General features: G+C 41.7%; 2 protein-coding genes across 2 annotated transcripts; both read right to left on the bottom strand.

The window, feature by feature from the left end:
* Positions 1-231: 231 nt before the first annotated feature.
* Positions 232-6865, bottom strand: LOC119546044 (HEAT repeat-containing protein 1 homolog). Its single transcript, XM_037852068.1, has 4 exons — positions 5602-6865; positions 5272-5534; positions 1505-5209; positions 232-1443 (listed from the first exon to the last, which is right to left on the bottom strand). The coding sequence occupies exons 1-4, from the start codon at positions 6768-6770 to the stop codon at positions 296-298; spliced, it is 6285 nt and encodes a 2094-aa protein (XP_037707996.1). The 5' UTR covers positions 6771-6865; the 3' UTR covers positions 232-295.
* A 416-nt stretch (positions 6866-7281) lies between these two features.
* LOC119548524 lies at positions 7282-8834 on the bottom strand. The gene has a single exon (XM_037855816.1). The coding sequence runs from the start codon at positions 8744-8746 to the stop codon at positions 7502-7504; it is 1245 nt and encodes a 414-aa protein (XP_037711744.1). The 5' UTR covers positions 8747-8834; the 3' UTR covers positions 7282-7501.
* Positions 8835-23862: the final 15028 nt, after the last annotated feature.

The following is a 23862-nucleotide window of genomic DNA, read 5'->3' as shown; positions in this document are numbered from 1 at the left end:
CTACTATGGTTTTTAGAATATTTGCTCATTTGAATTTAACGCATTTAAAAAACAATTAAAAACAGTTGTAAATTTAAAAAAAAAAAAAGAAAGCTGTAACCTTGGATATATCAGAATGTTTCAATACTTTTTCATAGCTATACACTATTGAAACTTAGTGGTTAGATCATAATTTAATAATTTCCAAAGCAGGTCTAAACATTTTGTTTGAAAATTACAAGAACATTTTTATTTGACCATATAAGAATATATTGTTAGCATTTCACAGTTGCAGAAAACACTCGGTTCTGCTTAATTACAAATACTTTTGCACCGGCTCGCCGAGAATGGTCTCCAACTCCTGCACCGCGCTGCGCGTGTTCTTCTCCACGCGCTGGTGCTCATCCTCCAGCAGTTCGGCGATGAAAGGAACCGTCTCCGGCAGAAGTGGGGCGTAACTTTCTCCCAGCTTGCGGGCGATGGCAACGCAGCAGTTGAAGGCCAAGATTCGCACTTCGGGTGTTGCTGTGCGGGTCTTTAGGAGTACTTGGCTATTGAGCTGCTTCCACATCACATCGTTGGTGGCCACCGCCAGCTGGGCAATGCTATTGCTGAGAACTTGCTGCAGCGCATCATTTCCCAGCACCAGATCGTTCTCCAACTGATCAACCAACGGCGGCATCAGAGCGTTGAAGCGGTGCTCGTTGATAAAGTCCTCGCTGCAGTACAAGAAAACGTGATGCAGAGTATTCAGTATTGCCGTCAACAACTCTACATCATCTTCCGGGTCTCCGGCTTCGAATTCCGGGCGGATAGAATTGAGCTCCGTCAGCAGCTGCGAGGAATCTTCCACAAATTCGCTGGCAAACAGCACAAACAGCGACTTTAGAGCCTCGGCGATCCGGTTGGTCAGCAGGAAGTAGGTGAGACGCGTTTCGCGAGAGCTGCTCTCCAGCGCCCACTTGTGCACACGGGAGTACATGGGTCGGAAGCTCGTCTCGGACAGCTTTAGGATCCATGTCACAAAAGTCTCGGCAACGGCGGCCTCCACATCCGACACCAGCTGCTTTTGCAATTTGCGTCCACGCACATGCAGCCGGAAATCAAGCGCTTGCAGGAACAACTCGCTAAGAGGATCCTGAACGGGCTGCAATTGAGCCGCTGTATTGCCGCGGATGCTCTTCAGCAGGAGCTGCTGCATCAGTTGTCCCAACTCGTCATAAGCTTGCTGCTCTAACAGGCTGGAGAAGGTCTTGGCGCAACTGGGAACCAGGATGCGCACTTCCACACTCTGGGCGATCGCAGAAAAAACTTCTCCAAGTCGCTGTTTTAGCGCCTGGGCGCGTTTATCCTGAAGCAGCAGGGCATTGTCCAGTTGCACCGAAAGGCGCGCCAAGCCACTAATGATGTCCACCAAATAGGGTCCCAGGAAAAGCGGCAAAGCCTTAAAGAGCTTGTGGAGAGCTGTAAAAGATGGGTGAGAATGTTAATAAAGACATATTTCCAAATGGATGTCAAGTTTTACCTGTGATCAGGGTGGAGCAGACGTAGTCCGGTCCCTGTTTGAGCGTGGCCATCTGGTGAACTTGTTCTTTTAGTAGCTCGGTAAGCTGCGGCGCAAACTTGGGCAACTGGGCCAGGGCGTGGGCCTTGAGACTTGCACAGATCTCGACAAGGGTCAGCACTACATTGCCCACCACTGCCTTTGGCACGTTCGCCCGTCGTTTGGTGATCTTGGTCAGGGTGGCCAGTAGGGAGCGACACTCTTCGATAAATTCGCGTCCGTGGCGGTAGGCCAAAAGCTGTAGGGCATGCAGCGCAGTCTGTTGAAGCTTAGCCTGCTGAGCGCTGCTAGAGCCGCCCTGCAGGATCCCGTCGATGATGTCCTGCAATGGGGCGAAAAGCACCCCAAAGTGTTTGGCGGCAGTTTCCAGGAAGTAGTCGTTCGTGGGGTTCAGCTTGGTTACCAACAACTCCAATACCTTGATGCGCACATACAAATGATCGTGCTGCAGTAGCTCCGTGATCACGCTAAGGAAGTGCTCCGGTGCCAGTAGCGCGATGGCGTTGTCCAAAACGTCGTGGGCATGGTTTCCCAGCACCCGCCAGAACTTCTCTAGAGTTGGCGTTTCTCTAGCTGCTTCCACCGCTAAATTAACCACGCCAACGTAAGCGAGTGCCTTGAGGATGAAGTCCTGATAAAGGGGCAGCAGTTGACGGGGATCGCGTACTTTCATTTTCGCCTGCCATTCAGTGCAGCTGCTGATTCCAGACAGGAAGTCAATTATAAGGTACTTATAGTGGCGAAGCTGCTTAAATGTTCGGGTGCGCACGTCGAAGAGCTCATGTTCCGGGGAGGAAGAGGAGGATCCTTTGCTCACTGTAAGTTCGTTCTTGTGGCCCGGCAACTTGGCCAGGTAATCTAACAGATTGATGCACGTTTGCAAAGCGACCGTAGGGTCTTTGAACATCAGCGTTACTTCACGGGCAAAGTCTAGTCGCGATTTGTCCGTGGATGCCTTTTGATCCAGAAGCACTTGCTTCTCAAACACAATGCACAGGAACTGCCAGAGATGCTCCTTGGGTTCAAGGACGCGGAACAGGGTAGCATAAAGAGGCAGTCTCCGATGGACCGGCACATCTACGCAAATATCTGCAAACACTTTAAGCACAGGTATAACCAGCTCTTTATGTCCAGTATTTAGCAGCAGGATGGGTATAATAGACTCGACCACGTTGTGAATTATGTGCAGGCTAAATGCATCGTCGTGTCTCGCGACCGTTGATCCCACGAACGTAAAGATCTCGACGATCTTGAGCAGCACCTGTTGCGGATACATGGCGGCACAGTCGGTCAGGAAGAGCAGGGCGTGCTGCTGAGTCTGCGGATTGCGTGTATTCCTCAGAGCCAGCACTACCAACTCGATGCGGAAGGCAGATTCGGACAGGGCCTTAACAATCTGCACTCCGGCCGACTTGGCCGTTTGACAGCAGTGCAGCAAGCTGGAGAGGAACAGCTGCTTTGGATACTCGACGGCAGTCTGCTCGTCCAGATTGACACAGGTCTCAAGGAGATCGAAAAGTGGAGGAATCAAAAGCTCCGCACCAACCAATTGCTTCTTGTGTTCCAGAAGCTCCAAAAGAGTAATTCCATGCTTCCACGCCGGGTTGGTTAGATCCAGTTTGGTGGCAACTACTGTACCACGCTTTAAGGGAGCCTTTGGACGCTCTTGCTGCACCTTGGCCATCTCCACCAGCATCGGCACGAGTGGCTGGCAATCCAAACGGCAGCGTTTCAGCAATCGATGACTGTCCAGGAAAATGCTATCGTTGTCCGATTTGGTGGCTGCTTCCACAATCAGTTTGATGAAAGCCACTTTAAGCTTCGGCTGCATTCGCTCAAAGGTCTCCGGAGTAAGGCTATTCAACAAGACACAGGGAAGAGGTTGAAGCTTGTGATCCAGTTGAACGTAGGTATCCTGTTGAGCGAAACTCTCCTCGAAAAGCTTCCAAGCCACATCCTTACGAAGTAAGACATTTAGACCTACACTTCCCTCGAATTTCTCCATCACCGACTTGTAAATTTCGTTATGAGGCCATGGCAGCTGTTTTATATGCTGGTTGCCATCGCCCGCAGTGATCTTCTTCAGGGATTCGAATCCCAGCGGAATTAATTCGGATAGGAAATGCTCATCGTTGACGTGCTTGAGGGCCGCAAGCAGAGCTGCAGTACAAATGGGCGGCTGCTCGGTGTCGCATGCCAATGCTAAAACAGCTCTCCGTAGCTTGGACAGTACCAGCTTCTCCTTGGCAGTGGCCTTCTCTGGTTCCAGAATGGTGTAAAGAATCAGGGCATACTGTTCATGGTCCATGCTCAGCTCGGTCTTGCGCTGCAGCAACGATCGCACAAATTGCTCGACATGAGACACAAGTTTGCGATTGCTGAACAACTGCAATGTGTTGATGGCCTGCACTCGCAGAGTTTGTAGAGGCGATCCGCAGGCGTTGGCCACCCGTAGCACATGAACTAGGCTGCATTCTAGTTGGGATTTCGGGTTGGAAAGAACAGCCTCCAACAGCAGGAAACCATGCAAGCGGAACACAGCATAGTCCGAGTCCCGAGGCCACAAGTCCGGTAGTCGCTCAAAGACGTAGAAGTTGGACAGCAGATCCAGCTTATCTTGAGCTTTGGGCAGAATCAGTTGGAAACTTTGCTGCAGAGCTCGAGTCCACTCTTGACGCTCTGGCTGATCAGCTCGTTCCGAAAAGACTTGGGCGCATATTATCTCCAACAGCCGCAGACAGAGGCGAAGTTCATCCGTTAACTGATTCCAAGGCGTTGAAGCCAGAGTTGTCCATTTGGTGTTCTTAACCAATGTCAAAAGGAAGTCCACATACAGTTGGAGGGGTGCAAAATTCTGAGTGTTGCGATTTCCGTTGACCACGCGGAACTGGATGCGCCGACTATAAAGCTCAACTTTCTGCAGCATGTGAAGGCTTTCCTGTGGTTGAAGGTTCCTCTTCGCGTAGGCAGTCAGCAGCAGCAGGAGATGAGTAAGCTGGGAGGGTTCCTGTATGTAGGCTTCTCCTCCATGATCCTCAACACTTTGGAGCAGCGCACGTTCTTGACTGATCAACTCCTCACTGCTGCTCGCTATTACATCCAAGAAGTGCTGGCGATGCTCGTTGGGTTTAAAATCGCTGAACTTAGCACTCACTTTAAGCTCTGCCAGAAACGGAACTTTACTGGCGAAATCACTGCCGAGCAAAGTCAGCAGAGCCTGGTGCTCGTGCTCCGCCAGCGCTTCTCCGGGAAATAGCAGCGGCATCAGCGCCAATAACACCAGATTTTTGTCGTAGAAGCCGCTTACAGTGGCTGAGGTCAAGTGACGAACAGCCAGTGGAACCACAGGCTGCCACTCCTGCTCCTTTTCGGAATGAGCTCGGTGTAACAGACGGCACAGGGTTTGGGCCAGGGGAAGCGGACCCAACATGTCGCTCAGCTCTTCCGTGGTCAGTGAGAGCACAGCAGACACTACAGCGCCACTGTCATCATTGATCCTGTCGGGCAGGCATTCTTGTAGCAACTTTACGCTTCGCTCCCGCTTCTTAGTAATTTTGAGGTTCTTAAGCAGTTGCTCCACAGCACCCAGTCGCCAGTCAGCGCTGTAGTGGTAGAGCTTTTCATATGCATGTTTCGCCTTTTCATCCGAGGTATTGAGTCGGAAACCTAATGAAAGAAACAATTAAATAATAATGTTCATCCGTATTATAGTTATCCCTTTTACTTACCTAAGGCCAACTTTAAGGCCTTCTTACGATTGTTCGTGCTGGATTTGGCTCTCAGAGCCTCTTTGACACTAAGGTCAAAAGCTTCAGGATAACGTCTCTCCATCTTTTCCAGGTAAGCGTTATACCAGGTCTGAAAGCTGGTCTTTTCCGTCTCAGGCTCATCATCCGAATCAATGACGATGGTATCGTCATCTTCTTGTGTGGTGGTGTCCATGGGCTCTGGTAACTCACTCACCGTCTCCACAAAAGTATCCAGAAAGCAACTAAGAAGTGTAGGTTATATAAGTTAAATCGGCTTTCAGGAAATCTTTAAGTTTTTGAAGTACTCACTTGATCAGTTGCTGGGCTGTCGGCGTTGCCATTGGCACCTCCGAGAGCAGATTGTCCAGGAACAGTTTGCACGAGTTGGAGGCGGGGTCCTGCTCCCGAACGGCGGTCACGGCTACCGTCACAAGTGGCATGCAGATGGACTGGATGGCGATGTTGCCTTTGGCCAGCGAGGCCAGAGCCGGGATGACCCACTTTTGGCCCACGAGATTCAGGACGGTCTCTGGCTTAAAGTCCGGCACAGCAGCCTGCTGTTTGCCATAGATGCACACCAGCAGGAGCAGCGACTCGCTGTGAAGCCTCTCGAACGGGCAGTTGGCTACGCGCTCCACCAGGGCATTGCACACCTTGCTCTTCAGCTTGGTGCGGGAAACCAGCTGGGCGACGATCACATAGGCGGCGGCCATGAAATCGATATTATCAGAAACCAGACCGCGAAGCAGCGACTCCAGAATAGTGGTAATGTGCCAGTCCTGCAGGGGTTTCGCAGTTTGCAGGGCACCCACAACGACGGTGGCATAGAAGTTAATCTGGGCCTGCAACTGGTGGGCCCGAGGACCCAGTTCCTTGACTGCATTCTGGGTGCTTTGGCAGACGAAGGCCAGGAATGCGGGATTGTTGGCGGCCCTGTTGATGATGGTCGTCTTGGCCAGCGAGACGCCAGGACGCTGCAGCGGGCGCAGCCAGTACCAGTCGGCGTCCGTGGACCGTAGTCGCATTGTCTGCAGGATCATGATGAAGATCTTGGTCTCGTGGTAGGGCATGATCAAGGCCATCACATCGCGACGGTTGTACTCGTGCACCTGGAACCGTCGCAGCAGCCACTCAAAGGCCAAATGGGCGGGACGCAGCAGGAGGTAGGGCGACAGCAGGCGCAGGAACTTGCCAATGGCCGCGTCCAGCATATTGTTGACCTCCGGCAGCTCCACGGATCGCTCCAGCGTCAATGTGGCCTCATCGAAGAGCGTAAGCTGGAACTCCTTGAAGTCTGGATTGAAATCGGTCAGCTCCTGCAGTCCCGTTATTCCGATATTGTAGATGGAACGCCTGTCCTTCTTGGCCGCCTCCTTGGGATCGAAGAGCACGGAGGCTCGACTGCGGGCGTCCGCCAAAGTCAGAGTCGACTGCGGCGCCGCCAATTTCTGGAGCTGCTGGGCTAACGCGGTACTCATCTTGGATTGCCTTTCTGTTCCTTCTTTTCAATTAAATCCAAAGTTAAAACGAAAATAATAAAACGTGCGGCGACCGCACTCCACACGTGTTTACGTCGTATCTATCGAATTGTCGAATATTTGGGTTTTGTGTGTTATCGAGGCTATCGTTTAGCAAGTGTCCAAACCTCCCAGAAATACACTGAAAATGGATAGTCGTATTTAGCGGAGTCACAGAAACCTCTGGCAGCCAAAGAATGTTGGAATTTGTATGGATATATGTATAAATTCCAACCGAGTTTGGCGCAAAGTGATTTTTGCGAAACCCCCAATTGGTTTATTATAAAACAGTTTTTTCAATTTGTAATGTGTAGGTTTATTAAACTGCATTATAGTATAGAATGAGATAAATTGTTATTTTGATATAAAGAAATTGGCAAATACAATCTACAACTTTATAAGAGCACTTTAATTTAAGAAGCTAATAGTTTCCCCCAAGTACTTTTGCATTGAAAGAATACATCTCAAGTGATTAAAGCTCTAATTATAAAAATGTTTATATTTCGCATATGTAAAAAATACTTAATCTCACAGAGGTACAGTTTTCCGACAAACCTTACAGTGAACGATTTAAAAACAATTATGAGAATGTATGTGATGACAAAATGGAACTTGATGCGCTGAACATAATACGGAATTAATGAGATTTTAACAAATCGAATACTAAACGTAAATAAAAGCCTATTTTATAGCTAAAAGCAGAGGCGTTTCAGGGAGTTCTTCCTCCTTATCTTCGGATCGCGGTTCTGGGGACGTTGTGGAGGCGTCAGCCGCTCCCGGGGCATCATGAGTTTGGAGGGTGTGTCCAGTTCGGTGACCAGGCAACGCTCGCCCGGATGCGACTTGGACAGGCAGTTGACGCAGAAGCGGAATTGGCAAATGACGCTGGTGCATTCGGCAAAGTTGTAAGCCGGTGCTGGCGGTGGGGTCCTGATATCGTCGAGGTCCAGGGACAAGAAGCGCTTGAGGGGCGGTCCCCCCGAGCTGAGGAATGTACTGTTGTTGCATCCGATTGGCAGCGTCTGGGACAGCGCCATATCGCCGGTCTTGGCCGCCTCGCTGACGAAGACCCGACTGCCCCTTCCGCAGCGCGGGCATTTGACGCGCTGCGTCTGCTCGCGCAGAACCCTTCCGGCATCCACATCCATCAGGTGGATGCTCGAGTTGCCCGAGTCCATTAGCGAGGCGGCACTGTTGGCCAGGCTGCTGTGGTTCGAGGTCTGCAATGGCACTGTATGGTTTGCCTTGGGCACATGGCTGCGCCGCTTGGGCACTTGGTGATTCTCTTTGGTGAGGCTCAGCTTAAGCCGGTGGTTCTGCAGGCGCTCCAAGTCACGCTGACTGCGGTAGACGGCCTGCTTCCAAGCCGCCGACACCTGTGTCATCACGTCCAGCGTGTGGGCGCCCAAATGGCGCAGTATGCAATCCAGCGCCGGTTGTTTCTGGGCCAGTTTGGCCACTATGTCCAGCTTCTCCACGCCGCCGTAGAAGCGATTCTTGGCCGGCGGTGGGTCCTGTTGGGGGAAGAGCAGCTTCTTCGACTTCTTGGGACTGCTGTGCGGCGGTTGGAAGTGTTTCTTGCGCCGCTTTGGCAGACTGTGCGCCTCCTGCAGGCGAGGCGTCATCGAGAAGGGCTCCTCCGCATCCACGGAGCCCTCCCTTTGTGGCTGCGACCTGGAGTGGGGAAATGGCTTGCTCTGGTGGAGGTCCTGCTCCTGGCTCCCACTGGGCGTGGTTAGTCCCCGATTCAACATCGAGGTGTTCGACGCATTGCGACAGTTCTCGCCGTCAGCGTCCTCCAATAAAAATGGCGTCTCCGCGGTGGAGTTGTGCAGCGCCCGGAAGGATGTGTAGCCGGACTCGTTCATCTCCGCCTCGAGGGATCCCCGGCTGGGGCTCTTGTTGCGCAGCGCCGCGCGCCTGTAATACGCGCTCATCTCGAGCGTTTTATCTGACTTTCGAATTGTTATGCTTTTCGCATCGGTTGCTTGTTTTTGGTGACAATTCCTGGACTATCGATGCGTCGATTGGCTTTTCTTTGTCATCGATTGACTGCTGCGCAAACGAAGGGTGGCAGCACTGGCCGGGAGCGAAACTTTGCTAAATTGTTCATTGGCGCCAGTTTTGAAAATATAAATTTGTTCACTAAATTTTATAAGCAAGCAATAATGAATTTTTTTTCACATTCTGGAAAATGGTTTTTTTTTGCTGCAATAAAACAAATTATTATATTTTAGAAAATTTTATAATTTAATTTCCATAACGTTTTCCCCAATCCTTGAATCATTTTTTGTACGTTTTAGTATTTTATCGTTATTATACCCGTTACTCGTAGAGTAAAAGGGTATACTAGATTCGTCGGAAAGTATGTAACAGGCAGAAGGAAGCGTTTCCGACCCCATAAAGTATATATATTCTTGATCAGGATCACTAGCCGAGTCGATCTAGCCATGTCCGTCTGTCCGTCTGTCCGTCTGTCCGTCTGTCCGTCTGTCCGTCTGTCTGTCCGTCCGGATGAACGCTGAGATCTTGGAAACTATAAGAGCTAGGCTATTGAGATTAGGCGTGCAGATTCCTGAGCTTCTTACGCAGCGCAAGTTTGTTTCAGTAGACTGCCACGCCCACTTTTACGCCCACAAACCGCCCAAAACTGTGGCTCCTACAGCTTTGATGCTAGAATAAAAATTTTAACTGAAATGTATTGTTCTCATCAATACCTATCGATTGACCCAAAATAAAGTTTGCCACGCCCACTTGAACGCCCACAAGCCGCCCACAAACTTCAAAAAATCGTAAATATGAACGCAGATATCTCGGAAAATATCAAAGATAGAGAAATGGGATTTCAGATTTAGATTCCGAAGGCTTGAGCGCAGCGCAAGTTTGTCCCGCGAATATGCCACGCCCACTCTAACGCCCACAAACCGCCCAAGCCTGTGGCGCCCACAATATTCATACTAGATAAAAATTTGTAACTGAAATGTATTGGTCTTGTCAATACCTATCGATTGATCCAAAAAAAACTTTGCCACGCCCGCTCTAACGCCCACAACGCTTAAATCTGTCTACTGCCGGTAGGTGGCGCATTTCAACCTCGCTTTCCTGCATATCTCCATTTTCCTTTGGTCCTTTTAGCTGAGTAACGGGTATCTGATAGGCGAGGTACTCGACTATAGCGTTCTTCCTTGTTTTAACTGTTTAGAGAGAGCAACATCTCTTAAATTATAGTGCACTTAAAAAATCCTACCTTATTATACCCGTTACTCGTAGAGTAAAAGGGTATACTAGATTCGTCGGAAAGTATGTAACAGGCAGAAGGAAGCGTTTCCGACCCCATAAAGTATATATATTCTTGATCAGGATCACTAGCCGAGTCGATCTAGCCATGTCCGTCTGTCCGTCTGTCCGTCTGTCCGTCTGTCCGTCTGTCTGTCCGTCCGGATGAACGCTGAGATCTTGGAAACTATAAGAGCTAGGCTATTGAGATTAGGCGTGCAGATTCCTGAGCTTCTTACGCAGCGCAAGTTTGTTTCAGTAGACTGCCACGCCCACTTTTACGCCCACAAACCGCCCAAAACTGTGGCTCCTACAGCTTTGATGCTAGAATAAAAATTTTAACTGAAATGTATTGTTCTCATCAATACCTATCGATTGACCCAAAATAAAGTTTGCCACGCCCACTTGAACGCCCACAAGCCGCCCACAAACTTCAAAAAATCGTAAATATGAACGCAGATATCTCGGAAAATATCAAAGATAGAGAAATGGGATTTCAGATTTAGATTCCGAAGGCTTGAGCGCAGCGCAAGTTTGTCCCGCGAATATGCCACGCCCACTCTAACGCCCACAAACCGCCCAAGCCTGTGGCGCCCACAATATTCATGCTAGATAAAAATTTGTAACTGAAATGTATTGGTCTTGTCAATACCTATCGATTGATCCAAAAAAAACTTTGCCACGCCCGCTCTAACGCCCACAACGCTTAAATCTGTCTACTGCCGGTAGGTGGCGCATTTCAACCTCGCTTTCCTGCATATCTCCATTTTCCTTTGGTCCTTTTAGCTGAGTAACGGGTATCTGATAGGCGAGGTACTCGACTATAGCGTTCTTCCTTGTTTTTAATTTAGATGGCTTTTCAGGAACCAAATTGACTATTTTTAGTTTTTATATATAAGCAATTAGATAGTATTTAAGTTTTGAAGTCAATTCGATGCCCTATGTTTATGTGGCATTAGATGGCAGTGGAATGCCTCAAACTTTTCTTTGAAAAAAGTAAAGAAAAGGTCACTAAAAGTAGGCCTTGAGCCTAGAAAACTTATGGAAATTTGTATTTTAAAAAACTAAGATTAGTTTAACTACAGGCGGGGAAGCTGGTAAAAATTCTAAAATCTAATCCGGCTATAAGATCCCAAATGCTCACAAAAAGTTATAAAAGAAATATTTTTAATGACCCATTATCCCCTTAAGTTGTTTTAAAGCAGATGCTTAATTCGTAAATTCTTTACAAGAACTTTGCAAAACCTTTTTTTTTGTGACTGCGTTCACATTTTACGGGATAACATGTTTTCTTGGAATACATTTAATTTACCATTACTTCGCAACGTACCGTTTTTTGGTTAGTCCTTAAATCATTTGAAACTCTGTACAAATAAAATACTTTATTTCAATTTATCTTTCTTCGGCTTTCGCCCAATCAAAATAAGGTAGTCTGGATAATCTGGCCTTGGCCATCATCAGTGTCATCAAATTAACAGAAATCCTTCAATAATTTATCATTTGTCCCCCTGACTTGTCCCATCTCCCTTCATATTTCCTGTATTCTTCCTGCCACAGACAAATTTGCCGGCTCAAGTTTTTTTGTGCAAATCATGACGGGGCATAGATTTCGGATTCATGTGAAAGTCTTCCTCCGGCGAACGGTGGATAGTTTCGTCAGCTGTCCATATAGTCTGCTGACAGGAGCCCCATGACCCACCACCACCTAGACTACCACTTGCCACCCCATTCCCATTTCGAGGCGGTGAACGACTTCATCCACTTGCCGGGGGAGGGGAAATGAGAGGTCGAGAGTCTGTTGTGGTTGCCGGAGGAAAATCAATGAATGATATTTCCTTTATGAGGCTCAATTATTTGCTGCGGGGATTTGCTATTCTTCCCCGGATTCTGTCATCTGGTTCGTGCCTCATTGTCCTTCTAAATGCTTTGGCAAAATATTTTGGGTATTTTGCCCTGCCTTTTGTCAGCCAGCAGCTCCTGCGTTAATAATTTATGAATATTTGCTCATTTATTGTTTTGCATTATTTATGGTTTTATTATTTGTCTATTTGGCCTGCACAAGGGGAGGCAAATTGTGGGCGTGGCGGCGGGCAAAGATTTTGTTTTGATTTTAATTAAATCGACAGACGCACAGCGGCTTAATTTAAAGTCATTTGACTGTCCTAATCTCTTTTTCACTCGGTCTCTCACTCCTCGCTTCTATATCTTTTGGGCGTGGGTTTGGTATATTTGGCATATTAATTGTCGCTGTGGCTTTGGGATTAATTTGCGGTTCATTGGTTCAGCCCCTGAAGTCGTGGTTTCCCTGTTTTCCCTAAGATGGGAGGGATGTTAACTAATGACTTTGTCATTGCCAGGCGTAGAAATCAAAATATAGGATTTGAGGATGTGTAGGAAATCTTTTGGTCGATCTTTGATAATTATATACGAGCCTAAAGTATTACAAGAATTTTTTCGAGTTTTTTAGGAAGTTGAACTATAAATACTATTGAAGTTTAGATTTCACCAATAAGTAAATGAATAAATTGATATTTTTTAAAATGTCAAAAACTTTTACTTTTAATAATATCAGTCGCCTTGTTTTATCGACATTTAGGGATTTCAGAGTGTTTTCGAAGAGAGAGAATCTAAAAACACAATTTTGAAAATTTACCTGTAAGTATGAACTTCATCTTGAAATTTGTTTTTGTGTGCATCACTTTAAAAAGCCTCAGATAATAGATAATAATAGATAATATTATCTCTAAGTATTGCTTTACGAACTGTTGTTGTGCTGAACAAGTTCTCTTTTAATATCTACCACGTTAATTGAAACAAAGCCTTGGAATTACTTCAAGAATTTAATATTAAAGTCTTAACTAGCCTTTTCTGAGGACCTTTTTTGCTTTGGTTTACTTAAAGAATCCTAACTAACCTCTTCTGCTTCACCCCTAACCTTATGTCAACAGTACACTATCCTTGCGGCTAAGAGAATCCTTGAGGCAAATCCATGTCCATAAGGTTTTGACATATGTATCGCCTATATGCATACATATGTTTTATGTGGAGCAATGTTTGCACGGATATTGATATCAGGCTGATTAATTTGAGTTTACGCACCAGAACGACCCGAAATGATGACAAATGGAGGGCAGAAATGAAAAGGAAACGCAGCCCGAGTCAATATTTGCACTCAATCCGTACATATGCTCTAATTATTATCCCTTTAGCAGTGGGCAGAGCTCTGTTTGGCATTATGTCGCTGCACGCACACCCACTCTATGGTCTATTCGGTATTTTGACCCAACCTAACGCCCCCATGACAGCCCGATCAAACATGGGTCGGTCGCTCGAATCAACTAATTATGGTAATTTACCGCGGAATGTCAACAAATATTTTGTAACCGGTTATTTTATCGCACGGCCGCGACTCACGTAAGTCCTTGAATGAAGGAAGTATACCATCCCACTCTTGATAAAGTGCAACTGGAGCTGGAGCAGGATGGCATTGGTATTGGAAAAGGAACTGGAGCTGGTGCTGGTGCTGGACAGGCCAGGTCCTTGGCAGCCGGAGCTTTTGACAAACGATGTTTACCGCGGTGGGAGGCCATACTGGGTGTCCTTGCGACAACACGAAGCGGTCTGATTATTTTTAACCAACCAGCCAAACGGACAACCTCAAATGGCTATGCAAGCAAAGTAACCCGAACTGGAACTAGAACGGAACCCATTTCGCTTGATTGTGTTTGATTTCGGCGGAGGGTTTTTTCATATTTTTATGTTAGCTACCTATGAATAACTGGGGTATACTGGTCGTATGGGTTACTGAAGAATGATATTTTTTTGTAGAATATCAAGATATTTCACTTTGCTCAAACTTCGATTTTAATTTATTTTTTTATCACAACATTTTTTAAAAAACTTGCAGAAAAATCACTTCACGAATTTTCAAACTTAATTAGTTTAAGAAATTTTAAAGTGTTTTGGTACAATTACTATAATTTATACATATGTGCCTAAAAGTTATTGAGCTTAATATCATTATTTTTGAATTTTATAATTAACACGAGAGCATAATTCAGATAACAGTTCAAAATTATTGTTATTATTTAATTAGCTTATAATAAAAAATATTTATTCGTTTTACATATGTAATCAAGCATACATATTTTAAAAAACTTTTATGACGCGATAACTAATATAATATTTTGAATATTATTAATAGTCTTAAGATATTAATATTTTATTTATTTCCTTTCTTAGAATAGAGAATTTATTAATATTTATGAGTGAGCTATAGTTTTGTAAATATAGGAGTGCAGAGTCCAAAGTATTATAACGTCTAAAACTGATATACCATTCCCAAACTGTTTGTTCTCTTTTATTATGGCCCACTGCGTGGTAATTCATTTTTAGTCAATAAATCGCTCGGTTGCTGGTACTTCCTTGTCCTTTTACCTGGGTGTGGCGAAAGGAAAAAAATGCAAACTGATTACCCAGCCAAAGTTGAGAACCAGAGGAGCAGTATTAATTTGATGGTAATAAGGAAATAATCGCACTCATTTATCATTTTAATGTTTTCGCATTTCACGACGTGGGCGAGCCAGAAGTCAGAAGCAGTTAAGAATGTTTGATAAAACTTAACCTTTTAATGCGATTCTTATTTCAATAATAATTATAATAAATGTGAAGAAAGTGCTTTGATCATTAATTAAATGCATAATAAACATCAAATAATATTTTAAAATAATTCTAACAAAAATCAATCAATCTGCTTTTCTATTAGGAAATTAAAAAAAGAAATTGAACCCTTGGTCTTTCTAAGTAACTTGATACATAGCAATATTCAAAAACAATTTGCAAAATTTGATTGATTCGCCAATTGCGATTTTTTTGTATATTATAAAAAAAACCATCCATCCCAGTCTTTTTGAGTGTGCCACGTGCATTGCACATGACAAATGGCAGAACTCAGATGGGCAAATTTTAAAGTGTCCTTTTTTATACTTTTCAATTAGCAAATTATAATTTGGTATACGACTTTGTAGTGCTTCACATAATACATTTGTAAAACGGGCAAAAGCACATGAAGAGTAGATTAGTAACCTTCTAGACATAAATAAATTTATTTTTCTGTGTTTTTTTAATTTTCTTTTTTTTTTGTAAATTTTTTTAATGTTGAGAATAAGATCCTTGTCAGCCCCGCAACTATAATTTGTCAAAGAAGCAATTGGCAGGCCAAGTGTCCGCGATGAAGAAGGGTTAAAGGCGAAGGGTCAGTCGTTTTTGGGGTCCCAGAACTGAGAAACCCACTCTACCAAACGTGTGAATTAATCATGGGGCGGCTATTTCAGTTTCGGTGGAAAAAATGCGAAAAGTACACGGAAAAACGGTTTCAATTTGAATAATATGACGAAAGGGCCGGGCCAAAAAGGGTTGACAGCAAGGTGTTTGTGTGCGGGCTACCGCTTTTCAGGGTGTCACTGTCACTTGGTTCATTTCGCATTCACAACATGCTCCAAGCATCGCGGCTCTCTTGCCAATTTCATTTAGCGGCATCATTTCTGCTCGTGCCTTTGTCATTTTTTCTCAATTCCATTTCTTTTTGTTTTTTTTTCACGATTTTTCTCCCCAGCTGATGGAAAACAAGATAAATGATTTCAAACTTGACTTTTCATTTCGTATATTAGCCGGAACGTGCCTCATAAGTTCATTTTACCCCTTCCCCGCCGCCACCTGGTTAAAAAAAACACTGGCCAACCGAGTCCGATCCCGAGACCCGTGGAAAACGAGAGGAATCTAATTGTTTTCTATTAACGAGCCTCGATTTGTTCCATGACTTTTACACATTCGGTTGATCAAAATATCACACACTGCGTTGTTTGTTCACCCCTACTTTTCCATGCCATAACAATTCCGAATCCGATTCGAAGTCCTCCCTTCCAGTTTCTGAACCCCACCCACCTCTATTTGGACATATGTTGCTCTGCTCGGACCGATGATGTATAGCCTATAGCCCTCGGTTGTCGCCGCTGATTATGGTGGCTACAAATGCTGCGGACCATGAAGTGGTGGCTGGTAATGCTCGGACCTAGAGCTGGAATGTGACTCCATAAACACTGTTTGCATATAGGATGAAATTCAATATTAATTGGATGGAAGCCCAATGAGAATTGCGTGTTAAATGGTAATAAGTACCGAAAGCACTGAGGTTTCCAGACTTTTGTACAGGAAAACTGAAATATTTTAGTGTTAAAGAAGGTTACACCATCATAAGTTATTAGCTTTACTGAAAGCTACAATCTTAAATTGATATTTCTATTTTATTATAATAATTAATTTACATTGTTTTAATTTTTTTAAGGCAATATTATTATTTTCCTAATATTCTATTTAAATTTTAGTATTTGAACAGAAAATAAAACAAAACTTACGCTAAACTCCAAAAGAAATTCCATATATAACGTCTTGCTTATAAAATCTAGTTTCCAATATTATATTTCTTGGAATCTTGAGATGCCTATTTTTCGCCGGAATTATTAAAATATACCCATTTATTTTGTATTATTTCTATGCCAAAAATTTGATTTTGTTAAACCAGATGTGAAATAATATCCCGAATTATACCTCTTAAAGTTACTTTTTTTTGGAAACAGCTTATAAGTTTTTAAGTTTTTAGTTTTGAAGGATATTTCCTTTTTATAATATTTCTTTTTATAATAATAATTAATGCACATTGTTTTCATTTTTTAAGCAATATTGTTATTTTCCTAATATTCTATTAAAATTTTAAATATAAAACCACTAAACGTACGGTAAACTCCAAATGAAATACCTTTTTATATGAATAAATACTAGTTTCCAATATTATTTATCTTTGAAATGTAATATTTTATATTGTCCTAACATATATTGTCTAATTATAATTTTGTTTAACCAGATCTGAAATAATATTCTCAAATTATACCTCTAAAAGTAAAATTTTTTATGGAAAAAGCATATAAGTAATATTACTTAGGGCTGTTAATCCTTAAACCACTCTAACTTAACTTAATAAGCAAAGACTATCGACCAGCATATCCCTGTAACCAGATATCATAATCGCTAAATCGAGGATGATTACATCATTGTCCCAGCAATGGGTTTCCCATCGGATGAGTGGTTGCTTGTCCCACTGATAAACGCCACGAAGGGTCTCACCTTAACACCTCCTTAGGGTCACACACTCCCCAAACAGACAGATATTCCCATGGATATAATATCATGGTGGTGGCACTTACACTCCTAGCTTTTCTCCTCTTTTTTTATCCATTTAATCAATTAAGTCATCAGTACAATATTTCTATTTGTGTTGCCATTGTTTTTTCTATTTTTCTATTCGGTTACTTCCTGGCAGCGGTTCTTGGATGATTATAATGATGGTGGTGGTTGGGTTTGGGCTGGTGTTCGGGTGCTTCCCTTATTGACTTTCCTATGACATCCGACCGATTGTCACACTATCTTACCAATTTTCGATTCACAGTCCCATTGTTTTTTGTCTGCCTTGATCACGTGTCTGCCTCCACCTCTGTGTCTTTGTATACTTGAGTTGCTGCCATCTAGACACTTAATTAAGACGAAATGCCGCTGTTTTATTATTGGTATAGTAAATACTCCATAAATTTACTAATGAAAACACTTAACGACACACGTCACAAAAAAACAATGCGGGAATTCGGTTTTTATTTACCCAATATTAGGATTGGCCCTTCTAATATTTAGCAGAATGGGAATTATGGTATTATAATAAACAAAGGTACTCAAATGAACTTAAGGTTTATGGATTTACAAGAATTATGTGTTATTAAGGAGGGAAATTCTGCGGGAATGCTTAATGCTATGTATTTGTTTAGAATTTCATTTACATTTTTCTTTCAAAAAGCATTAACTTCTGGGGAGAAAAAAAATTACAATTAGACCAACTAAGACGTTTGCCAAGTTTTTCTAGGAATGTTACGTGGGCCAATCTGAAATTGTTGAGAAAGAGGTAAAAAGTTATGGGACTCTCGAATAGACTGAAATCCTTTCACTTAATTGTGCGTCATAAATTAAAATGCCAGATCTAAAGAACGCCAGAGGCTGATTAAGGGGACTTCTAAAGTTGGAACTCGGCGTTCCTTGGTTTTCAATTAAAAGTTTTGCAGGTAAGTGAATTTGGTAAACTTTTTTTGGAAGCTCACTCTGCTGCTTAAATTTATTGGTGACATTTGGTTTTCCCTTCTCATAAGGGATTACATTTTGAGTAGTCCGGAGAATCATATTTTCTTTTGTTGTCCACAACTGCAATTTATGTTTGTGCTTGCAATTAGAAATCTGTGTTCTGACAACAATCCACTCCACAATTGGAATTGGTAGGCCATGTAAGATGTGCCTTCCACATGGCCCCTAGATGCACTTGGCACTCTGTCTGGCCTTCCATCTGGGGCATAATTCTTAATGTTTTGCTTTCAATTTACTGAGACTACTTAGGCAGCTCTTCGGGTGCCCCAACAAATTTGCATATTCGTTGACAAGGCCCCAGAACTTGAGCATCGAATAAAACAAATGCATTGATTTACAATTCTCTCAATGCTCCAAGGATGGAGCAATCTTCCATCGATTACCTAAGACCTCAACTGGACCACAGCTGATGTAAATTGGATTGGTAACAGGCTCTTAGGTCCGTCTTTGGGTTCTGTGTTTGTTTCTTGGGTCCAGCTTATTGGATTTCGAAGTTGACTTTATGGTTTATGTAAACAAGACTGTAAAGACATCATATGATTTTAATTGTTTAATTAAATAAATGGAAAGGAGTTAACTGAAAGTCAAATATCTTGAGTTTACACTTACTCTTACCTGCAATTTGCATTTCTAAATTTAATAAAAATTTACATATCTCATAGATATAAAACCATAATAAGAAGATCTACCAGAAATCAAACAAAAGCACCTCTTAATGTGGTAAATATCTAGTAACGATCGTACCTTCAAAAATCAAAAGTTCTGATATCCACTTTTGTGACGAAAATCTATTATACGATCTACTAAATAAATACACTTTCTAATTTTTTACATTCGGCAAGCTGCAATCCAATATACCTGTGTTTTTCTCATTCGACACGCTTTATCAAATTCGTAAAGCTAAACACTATTTAAATATGTATGTCATATTAAATTCATTATTAAATTCCAATTTAAATATGTTCATTACTAAATATGAATTTCAACATATTCATATTTCAATTCCAATTCATAATAAAATAACAATATAAATATGTTCCTTATTAAATTCCAGTTTTATTATGTTCAAATTTAAATATAAATATAAAATGAAAGTTAAATATGTTCATTATTAAATTCCACTTTAAATATGTTAATACTTAAATTAAAATATGTTCATTATTCAACTCCATTTTAATAATGTTCAATATTAAATTGCAATTTGTTCATTATTAAAATGCAATTTAAATGCGTTTCATTATTAAAATGCTTTTTAAATATGTTTCGTTATAAAAATGCATTTAAAATATGTTTCATTATTAAAATGAAATTTAAATGCTTCATTATTAAAATGCAACATAAATAAACATATATAATTTTTTTTTGAAACAATGAGTTTTATTGCCATCGATAAAATGTTTTATTTTCATATACATAGGTTGCCCTGCCATGGATGGAATGTCAGTTGTATTAAGTTCTGACTATTTTTTCAATAAAAATAACTATTGAATCTATAAAAGTGACTTCAGTTGAAAGGTTTTTGAGACCTATTTCAGAAAGTTAAGCAGATAAGTCGCAATATTTGCCTATTCATGATACTACTACTTACTTTCGCCTATCCAAGACCAAGTTTCGAACTCATACCCTGAACTTTCCGAGTAATCCCGTTGAAATCAATGTTAAATAAATTATGTACAACTATTTAGCAATAAATTAATCTTCATAAATCACAATTGAACAACAGGGACGACAACCTGGCGACTGTCAGGTGAATAGATAGATGGATGGCGAGCGGGGAACTTGGAACGGCGTTCCATGAACTACATTAAATTAGAAACGAGGCGTCGTCAAGATTCCGTATAATGACAAAAGCAATTAATTTTGTGTGTGCCCAGGCAGAGATGCCGGGGAATTGTGCGCAAAGGTGTTGGCTTTGGGGTGAGGAAAGGGGTGATATCAACCCTTCTCCAACCCTTTTCCACCCAACCCCGATTACGTTCACAAATCGCTACAACATCGTGGAAGAGACACCTCCACCTTCTCCACCTCCATTGTATACCCCCAACACCCCTGGACACACAATCAAAATTCCACAGGCGAAGGTTGTGCGGAGCTCTACTCTAGCTCCCATTCGAATTTCGAAAGCTTTGCAATTAATTATGCGAATCTGACGAATCTTCCTAAGCGGCAACTCTTCGACTTGGCCAAAACACAGATACGCACGCACACATGTAGAGCCAAAATGCTGTTTGCCGTCAACTGGCTGGCATCATGATTTACATGGCCTTAGTCTCTGGCAAAATGTTTCCAGGGGGATTGGGAATCGGGACATACGTCTGCGCCTGTGGTAACCGAAGGGGGGTGCCAGAGTAAATGCAAATTTAAAGGCGTGAATAAGCCAACGGCAAACTCCAGAACTCTAATTGTAGACAACCCCCGTAATTATCCGCTATGGAAAAGCCATTAATGGTATTAGAGGGATTTCAGTGAGTTCAAGGGGAAAGGTGTTACGTTTTGGATATCCCTTACCGTAAATGGAGGGCAATTGTGTTAAAATTGATTTAGCATTGCAGTAAGGCGTCCAAACGGGGGTTATCAGTAGTTAGGAAATAGTTAAGTATTTTGAATATAACCGTGGATATCACAGCTTGATGTGATTTGAATGGTAGGTACTACTATAAATATATTTAATTATATAGTATATATTAAAAGCTTAAGTTTAAACATTTGGAGTACAGACTTTCGTACTAAAGAGGGCTTAAAATTTAGCTTTTAATTAGTTTTCATAAATCTGAAAAAAGGAAAAATATTTTAATAGTGTCCTTTTTGTCTGAAAATTTGAATTGACATTTTAACTTAACATATTTAAAATATGAGGAAATATTAAGAAAAATAAAATTTATACAATAGTTGATCCTAGAATTTAACAGTTATACTTTTTTCCGGGTGAATCAAATACCGGCGACGTTTTATTTCTCTTAAATATAAATACAAAAGGAATAAATAAAAATCATGTATTACCTTCTTCGCCTAATAAGCAAAAATAATTATAATTAATTAATTAATTAAACAGTTACTGGTCAATAACTTGTTAAATAACATGAATAAGATTAATAGGTCTCGTAATCCGTAATCTGACTAAATGCCGAAAATGCTTTGACAAAAATAGGGACTACTTTCCTCCAAGCGTTACTTACTTGAAGTTTTAAAAGAAAAACGCAAGTTGATTTTAAGTGCCTGACTCTATTATAAATTTAAAGCGTGTCAGACAGTCTAAGTTCTTAAACTAAACCCTCTCATCGTGTTAATATTTTAATAACGGATTGTAAATATTTTTTAGATTTTTCAAATCGTGTGTTTACCTTATTGTTTACTAAAATTTAACCTCCTTTCATTAATTTTCGTGTTCCAACAAGGGTTGTCGCCTTAGTTCCTCACCCCATTGCACTCAGCTTTATGGCCGATTGTCCGGCTGGGCAACATAAACACTTGACAATATGACAGTGAAACAGGATGCGGCCAAAAGAGGATGCTAAATGGGCCGCAGGCCACACCCCTTTGCTAATTTGGGGAGAAACCAAAAAGTGTTTTGGACCCACTTAATGGTTTGTTTTCGGTTGACAACTTTTCGTCTGGTTGCCGTAGCCTTTTGAGAGCACTTTCCATTTGTTTGGCTTGTGGTCGCCTGATGATGAGCAGGAAATTGAGGACTGTGGGGAGAATGGAAACTAACAACTAATTTAAAGCAATTATGTAAAAAGTTTCCGCTCGAATTTCAGCAGGCGCATTCAAAGTTCTATTGCCACAAATGTCCGTTCGTAAATTTTAAGTGGAAATAGTTTTAATTAAATTTGTCAAATTATGACGGAAAATTGAATTAGTTCTTGGGTTGGTAATGTTTTCTGCCAATTTAAGTTTAAATGTTAAGTGTTCGAAGACCTCAGGCGGAAGTTGGTATAAAAATATATGTGTATATGTAGAAATAAAAAAGATTTTTGTTTCCCTTAAGCTATTCTCACTGGAATATTGATAAAACTCTTGATCACCCCCTCATCAATGCAGAATTCCCAATGCGTATGCTTCAAATCTCTTCGGTATTTAGCTTTCGAGATCCCTTTCGTTATGCACTTGTTCAAAAATAATAACTAATCATAATAATAGTTAGGAAAAAAGATTCTCGGAAATCATTTCATGGGAATTTCCTTCGCTTGTAACTCCATTTTTACGACACGTGCCTGCGCACGCACTTTGATTAGGGCCAAGTCAATCTACCCCATCTGGCCTAGCCCTCTATAAGGAAATTACCACTTGTCACTCTGCAAGGGCCACCAGCTATTGCAAACCACCACCCAGTTCGACCATGTTCCTTTTCAAAACCCACCAATATCGGATTCCGGATTGCATAAACTGAAAAAAGGACTTGGCACGGGATTGTGGGAAGTCCTGCGAGTGTCAAATTTTTATGACTCTGTTTGATTTCTGGCCGGCACAACGCCGTTAATGGAAGGCACTTGTTCAACCCGTCGAAATTAACGAGATTTCCAGCTTCGGGATATGGATCTACGAATGCTACGACAATATTTGTTAGAGGTTAACATGTGTACAAGGGCAAGTGCAGTGTCATTCTAAAGTGTGGGAAATTATCAGAGCTCTTTACTTTACTCTTACAGATTTTGGATTCGTTATTTAATGTATATTTCCAGCAAGTGGTTATACACCCAACAATATATGCTCGTATCTAACAATTTAAAATGGTATGTTTTGAGTATTTATAAAGGTTATTGCTAGAAATAATAAACGTAAATAATAAATAGAGGGTTATAAATAAATGTATTTAAAAATACTGTGACTTTTCGTGAAATGTATATCAAGCATTTTTACAAGAAAAATAATTATTTCTCCCAACCATTCAAATAAAAAAAGGGTTTATCGACAATTAGGAAAGTTAAAGTTAAAGGTGATACAATTTCCATTTTTAATGATTTTTTAACAATTAATAACTTGTGATATATTTTTAAACATTAACTTATGAGTTACAAAACTCATATGATTAAATGTAAATTCTTTTGTTTTTTAAGATATACTCGGCGTACTTTCCATTTATATTGAACTGAAAATTGCAAACTTTTTGTGAATCCTTTGCAAAGAAGATTTTTTACCCAATTTATTATTCTGTTGATAAACTAATATTATTTTGTTGTTTATTTTTTAAAAGGTTTCTATGCTATCATACGATTATATTAGTTGCCATTTGTAAACATATTTTTAAATGTATTTATTTTTAGGGTATGTTAGTATTTATGAAATGTTCCTTCCTAATGAACAATCAAAAGTATTCCAAATCGGGCTTAATATTTTTTTGGAGACCTCAACTGCTGGCTTTGTGGTCTAATGTCATTTGTAATTCTACGCCTGGTTGTAGATTCTCCGAATATATGCCAAATTGTGGCCATTTGTGCTAATAGAAGGAACGGTTTCCCACAATCCGAAGTTCATCACATAATCGCATTCGCATTTAGGGCTTCGAATTTCAGAATGTTTGCCTGCAACACTTTCGCCT

Source organism: Drosophila subpulchrella, chromosome 2L, assembly GCF_014743375.2.
Source record: "Drosophila subpulchrella strain 33 F10 #4 breed RU33 chromosome 2L, RU_Dsub_v1.1 Primary Assembly, whole genome shotgun sequence".
In the NCBI taxonomy this organism is placed as follows: Eukaryota; Metazoa; Arthropoda; class Insecta; order Diptera; family Drosophilidae; genus Drosophila; species Drosophila subpulchrella.
Note: the sequence above shows the minus strand (reverse complement) of the source record. Positions and strands in the feature narration are given on the sequence as shown.